We start from the raw sequence: 7,061 nt of genomic DNA on the forward strand, positions 1-7,061 counted from the left end.
CATGTCGATAAAACCGGGTGTTTTGGTCAGCGGAGTCTTTTGAAAACGTGAATTACAAGTTAATTTTTCAGGCGAGAAAGTCTGGAATTTTATCAAAATGGAGCCGATCTTACCAGCTTTCATTGATGTTGGAGAACAAGATCAGGTACATTTTAACTATCGTGATGTTTTTTTCTTATTTTGAACAATTTCCTCTTGTTTTTGATCGTTGATTCGTGAGTTGAAAGAACAACTTCTTTAGTCACGTGTACTGAGCTAGCAGTTCCATAAATTATCACTTCTTTGCTTTATTCATACTAATACCACTGAAATTTTCGTAAATAAGTTGTAATCTCGACTGTTGGAAACCCCTTGATCAGTGTAACCCACATTTGTCTAATTCATTTCAGTAAAACGTGACTGTAAAAGTGATATCGATCTGCTTAAATTACATGTACGTGTACGTATAAACCTAATTAAGGCTTATACGTAAGCTTGACTTACATAATCGGTGAAGTTTAATTGATAAATATCCGTGAAAGTGGGTGACGGATAGTGAAACATGGTGAAGCATACATATACATGATTTTACAGCAGCACAGATACATTAAACAACAACAACAAACCAGAAGAACCCTGGGGGGGGGACTCCCATATGAAACGGACGGGGATGCTCGTCGGAAATTTTGAAAAGAACCCCTAAAAGAGACCAATCTGGGTGTGGCTCAAGCCTTTCTTGACCCCTAAAAGATACCAAAAAACTAAGAATGGAGTTTATATTTGTATATTTCTTCGTGCATAACCCTAAACGAGACCATTATGGCTAAAAATATTGGCGTTTTGGGCGTTTTTTCCCGGAACACCCTAAGCGAGACCAAAAGTCCGAAATTGACACCCCTAAGCGAGACGACGAGCATCCCCGTCACTTTCATATGCGAGTCCCCCCCCCCCCCCCGGGAGAAGAACATCCATTTTTTTACCCAGCAAATTTTCCTCTTTAAGAGGTCAAAACAAGTTTTGTTTCGTATGTTTGCAACATCATCATCATCACCATCATAATTATCATCATCATCATTGTCATCGTCATCATTATGTGGTGACCTAATGGTAAGCATAGTGGTGGTCCAGGTCGTTCCCTGTCCAGGTCTTAGAAAATACACTTTTAAAACTCTCATAGTGTCTCTCTCCACCCAGGTGTAACAGCAAACTAATGCTGGGGGGTAGCCCTGCAATGGAATAGCTTCCCATCCAGGGGGAGATGAAACACCCCTACATGTACATGTAGTTGCTTAACGCTTCATAAACTGGGATATTGTTCTGGCGTAATGGGCCACTTGGCTTGTTACAGAGTTAACCTTTTACCTTATTCTAACGTTAATGCCAGGGGCATGTATTAACATTAAGTTCTGTGTTGGTGTTTTATTTAGGCACAGGAAATCCGAGGATATCTCAAATCTTGTGGTGCAGATATAAAAGAAGAGAGCACATCTCCATTACATGAAGACTTAGATCAGTTGTTATCAGCATGTGACATTAATTTTAAAACTGAATCAGGTATGTGCTACAGTAAAAAGGAAATTGACATCTCATGTCCTTGTTTGTGTGTGTCTTCTTGAAATTTCAGATAGCATGTAGAGTAAATACATGTATAATATAGATATCTAAGACTGCCTGCTAAACTCCTCCCCATTAAAAGACATCTGAAATTTTCTTTTGAAGAACTTGAAGGTGTCATGAACAGCCTCCTCTCCCTGATATTGGTAGTAACAGAAAAAAAGAGATGTGTTGATCAAGAAATTTTGTGACAAAGTAGCTGAAGTGAGCTCAGATGAAGACACAGCATTGAGTAGACTAAGAATGTAAGTACCCACGTTAATAAAAAAAGTAAATAATACCAGTACTACATATCTTTCCATAGCTTCCTTGTAATGCTTGGTTAAAGGGGCCTTGTCACGGTATTTTAATAGGTAATTTTATTTATTTTCGTAAAATAAGAGCTGTAAACCGCAAATTGGCAGAGCAAAAGTCATTTATTGGCTAAATCACGGCCACATACAAACAAGGAAGATGTTCGAGCATTGTAAATGACACTTTCATACAAATCGAGATAAACTTGCAAAAAGTCGGGCCAACGTTTTTCAAGTTTACCCGAACGCAATCCGTTTTAATCTTCACAAATTTTGCCCATCCATGCCCCTTTTTGGCCTTTCTGTGTTTCTTTTGAGTTCTTCTACAGTTTTAAGCCGTTATTGTGATATTTCAGTTAATTCTATAACCAGTTGGTCAGTGCCGAAATTGCCTAAAATTGCGTGACATTAGCCCCTGTAAGGCACATGTGCAATGTAAAGGTGGCAAAATTGCTTCCAAAACTGACATACGGCTGAGTTTTACTGACATTTAGTTTGTTTGATTTGTGTGACTAGACTCAGCATTTTGTTGAACTGGCTTCATGAGAGAGATCCCATCAGATATGATGTTTACTGTACACAAATAAAGGTGGCAGGAAAAGCTGGTTTGATTGAACAAATTTCTGTACCTTTGGATCAGGTAGGTGCTGGAAAAATGTTTAAAGTTACCAGTAATATAAGTAAGCATTATGTTTATTAATATTTACAAAATAATGTACTTCAAATACATGTAGTTACAAACTAGTTGATTCTGATGTAGGTAAATCTAGAATGTTTGAATTTCAGATTTCTGTTTTTGTTTTGTTTTGTTTTGTTTTGTGGCACATGAATTTATGTGTGTAAAACATGAACTCTTATCTGCATTTTATAAGGTTAAGTCCTGGTTAAAGATGTGGGAAGTTGATGGTGAGAAAGCCAGAAACATATACAGATTGCTTTTCGATGCCCTGACAGATGACAAGCAAAGGTGAGTGGTCCAGTTCCAGTAGTTTTTATGAGTTTGTGTATTTTAGTCCAAAGCCATTTACATCCATTTTAATCCCAAAAAAATTATGCAAAACCATTCAACAGCAACATTATTGGGTAAAAATATGTTTTTATTAATCATTTGACCTTGTTGGGGCATGTTGGAAACTCAAAGAGTCAAAAAATGTTTTATTGCATTTCCAAAAACCTGAAAGTGCATCATTTTTTTACATACTGTAACTCTCTTTTCAGTGTTTGGGAACATAATGAAAACTTTGTCTCTTCGGTTTGATATGTTACTTGATCCGACAGGTTTCATTGCAATGCTTTTTTTTACACTTCAGATTGTTTTTAGCTAATTAACTTGATTATTGAACAAATTGTACAACTTGTATCTCTGATTTCTTTGTTTACAGTGAAGAAGCAACTACAGTGATGGTTGAGCTCCTCAGGACGTACTCAGACGAAAATGCCTCCGAAGTAAAAGACGATGCCAAGAACTGCATTGTGAGCCTCCTGGGAAGACCAAATGTCCTGATTATGGACTTCCTGCTCACACTTCCACCAGTCGCCGCACTAAAAGGAGAACCTATTTATCAGGTACACAGAAGAACTTCAAGATCATAAAATTAACATTCAAATCCAGTATTGTACCAGCTCTCGTAAGCCTGTAATTCTACTTGTTGTGTAGTGTAGTTGAGCAGTTGCTGTCAGTGTTTTAGGGGTTATCTGGACGACTCGCCCCAGACATCTCGCCCCCAATATTAAGACAGTTATTAGGCCCCTATGCCTGTGTTTTAATAAAAGGGAGCAAGAAACCCTGAACAACATTTGTGAATGTTAGCGAAACAACTTGTAGGCAAGATTGGCGGCCAGTTGTCTGGGGACGAGTTGTCCGACATTCATTTCAGGGCTATAGGGGCATTGTTCCTAGTTGGGTAGTGAGCCAGCAAGGTCTTCTACCCAGCCCAACTGGTCCAGTGCATTCAAAGAACTAAAACCAGGCAAATAAAGTTTCCATGCAAAATGATTATTTAAATAATCATTAAAATTATTTATCATTTTGCATGGAAACATTAAAATATTTAATGTTCCCCTTTATTTTAATTTGTGGGAGGCGCGGTGGCCTTATGGTTAGTGCGCCGGACTCCGGATCGAGCAGTCCGGGTTCGAGACCTGGGCGGGGTCATTGAGTTGGGTTCTTGAGCAAGACACTTTACTCTCATAGTGCCTCTCTCCACCCAGGTGTATAAATGGGTACTGGCGAATTTACTGCTGGGGGGTAACCCTGCGATGGACTAGCATCCCATCCAGGGGGGAGTAGCAATACTCCTAGTCGCTTAATGCTACAGAAACCGGGATAAGCTCCGGCAGTGTGGGCCGCTTGGCTCGTGGCTTCTCCTTTTATTTTAATAATAATATTTTTTCCTCATTTTCCTTTAGCTTCTGACCATCTTTGTTTCTGGAAGATTGGCTGACTACATGGAATTTTATGAAAAGAACAAAGATTTTGTGGATTCTTGTGGTAAGACCCTTACTTTTGTTCCAGTATTTGTCTTATAGGTCCTAAGCTTTCTGCGTTTTAACTTGTGGCTTCCATGCACTTCAAGGTTTGTTTGGTGATATTTGACTTGTTTCTTCCTAAGGGTGGCAAATATTATAACAACTACAGTATGAAAACATTAGTCACTGATAATCTCATAACTTGATGACTTTTATTATTTTTGCAGGTTTATCTCATGAGAAAAACCTTCATAAAATGCGTGTTTTAACGTTCATGTCACTTGGTGAAGCAAAGTCAGAAGTTCAGTTCGATGATCTCTGCAAGGAGCTTAACATTGGTTTGGATGAACTTGAGGACTTTGTTATCGAAGGTATTAAACTTAAAAAAGTTAAAAAGGGCATCCATGGTGGTAAATTAAGTACCGGTGATAATGCAGTTTTGTGCAAATTCATTAAAGAATTAAGAGTCTAATTCTCGATAACATGTAACTGGACAGAATGAAATGTGATGTGAACACAAATTTTTCTCAGTGAGAAGCACTGAGTGGCCTGGTGGTTTATGTGTAGGACTCCGTTGGGTCAACCTGATAACGTGCTTGGTTATAACTTGCATGAATCTAGGATCCCATCCGGGGGGAGAAGCCAATGATTGGTAATACGAAAACCGGATTGGGTACTAAACTTCACTGGCACTTAAGGCTGTGGTAAACGAAGACACGTTGTTGCACATAATGTTTTTTGGTTGATCAAGCGAGCGGGAAACAAAACAAATGTTTTGTTATCATGCTGCGCAAACCGTGAAACATTTGTTGCCACCACAAAATGTTTCTGAAAAAAATCAGAAACATTTTTTTGTGTCTCGGACAAAAATTGGAACCGCAACAAATTTTGCTCGCGCAGGCAAACAGGGCGACATGTGTCCTCGTTTGTCACGGCCTTTAGAATTGAGACATCCATTTTTAGTGATTTTCAATTGAGTGTCGTTAAACCAAGACCAAAGTAATGATCACTCTGGCCAATCAGAAAGGACACAAAAAAATCCAGTGAACCAATCAAAATTCTAAGCAAATGCATGTTGCTGGTACGAAACCTGGAACCAGTCACGATTGGCTTTTGTTTTACTTCTGATTGGCTAAGAAAGTGACGGGTGTTTTTAAAAGCAATCGATAATCGTAGTTTAATAGCTGTTAGACGTATCTTCTAACGACCTCTTTTTATTTTCCGTCAGCACTTCGATCAAAGCTCATCCGTACGAAAATAGACCAAGTCAACAAAAAAGTCATTATCAGGTAAAGTACTGCGCCTGTATTTAGAAATAAACGACTTCTTCAACTACTGTGCTTGAAGGGTGAGCAGAGGCCAAAATTTTGAAAGAAAACTGGAATGGCCTTGCAAAACTATAAGGTTTCAGTGAAAAGTTAAATGTTACATGGAACTCTATAAAGGCCTGGCCAACTGGAGGAACAAGTAGTCGAAAGTCGAACTTGCTCACAGATTTGCGTTGGAAGGCCAAACGGCCTCGCAAGTTTACTCGCAAGGACATGCAAGTTGCAAAAAAAGCCATTCCAAGGCTGCGTGCTTGTGGTCAAAATGTTACGAATGGCGTGCGATCAACTTGCGTTGACTTGTTCCGGCCGATCAAAGTGAACGCAAGTCATCGCAAGTCAACGCAAGTGCACGCAAGTTCAGGCCAAACGGAGACGCAAGAAGTCGCAAGTTTTCAGATCTTCCTTAACTGTTTTTTATTTACCTCTTTTTACAGCTCTGCGACACATCGAACTTTTGGAAACAATCAATGGCAGGAACTGCGGGATCGCCTTGAGGAATGGCGGAAGAGTTTAAAGAGTGTTCACTCCAATCTGCAAACTGTCGTGCCTACTGTAGATGTCTAGCTCAATCCAATAAAGTTATTTGTTCAACATAGCTACTGTTTGTTTGTTTGTTTGTTTGTTCACTGTCATAAAAGATGTGATCCTTTCATTATTTCTGACGCTGGTTTGGTTTGAAGCAAACACTGAGAGGCCCGATGCAGCTACTTGGAATTGACTCTGATCCGGACACAATTTAATAAAAATGATTTGTTAAATCTTATTAAAAAATATTTATATTTTAACTTAAAAAATGAGGCGCCCCTCCCCAATAAGCGCTACTATCGAATAAGCTAAGCGTCGCATATCGCTTCGCTTTTTCCGATCGTTCCTCCCCGAATTTTCCCGAACAGCAGCCGGCAATAGCGCCAACTTTTGATGTTGGAAAAGTGAATTTTGGAAGACTTTATTTTCCATCTAGTTTATCTGTTTCATTTTTCAGAATTATTTTTTTTCCTTTTCTTTAATTTTCTTGGAAAATTATACTCTTGATGAGAGTACCATTTTGGAAAATGAAATGTCCTAACTTTTAGAGAAGAGAAAGATGGTGTAGGCATACATGACGTAACAGCGGTGAACAGGTGATAAAGCTCTGGGTTGTGGCTCGATGGAAATTTCGAGCACTTTAATATTCAAATTCCCAAAGGAGTTTTTCAACGCCAAGTGCTTAGAATAACAATGAATGTGGGTGAGGATAACAGCTATCTTTAACATCAAAAATAAGTCCGAAACATGGCTGACAGCGTTGATCAAGCGTCTCAAGATGTCGCGAAAACCGATGAAAGCGAGCTGCAAGATCCTGCTTCGCCGACTTTTGAGGTCTGTATAAAAATGTTTT

At 39.0% G+C, this 7,061-nt stretch overlaps 2 protein-coding genes across 2 annotated transcripts in view; both read left to right on the top strand.

Moving 5' to 3' along the window:
- The first annotated feature begins 20 nt into the window (after positions 1–20).
- Positions 21–6,278, top strand: LOC144631813 (eukaryotic translation initiation factor 3 subunit M-like). Its single transcript, XM_078490381.1, is given in 11 exon segments — positions 21–145; positions 1,407–1,533; positions 1,699–1,751; positions 1,753–1,838; positions 2,403–2,526; positions 2,759–2,853; positions 3,269–3,452; positions 4,296–4,377; positions 4,583–4,726; positions 5,584–5,644; positions 6,118–6,278. Coding segments are annotated over 11 exon segments (1,134 nt in total). The 5' UTR covers positions 21–97; the 3' UTR covers positions 6,248–6,278.
- A 521-nt stretch (positions 6,279–6,799) lies between these two features.
- LOC144631797 (transmembrane protein 117-like) overlaps positions 6,800–7,061 on the top strand; it is a 43,387-nt gene continuing 43,125 nt past the window's right edge. Inside the window, 1 exon segment of the mRNA XM_078490360.1 lies at positions 6,800–7,042. Coding sequence (XP_078346486.1) covers positions 6,956–7,042 — 87 coding nt within the window. The 5' untranslated portion in view covers positions 6,800–6,955.

This window comes from Oculina patagonica, chromosome 12, assembly GCF_052425735.1.
Source record: "Oculina patagonica isolate OP01 chromosome 12, crgOcupat, whole genome shotgun sequence".
Taxonomy (NCBI): domain Eukaryota; kingdom Metazoa; phylum Cnidaria; class Anthozoa; order Scleractinia; family Oculinidae; genus Oculina; species Oculina patagonica.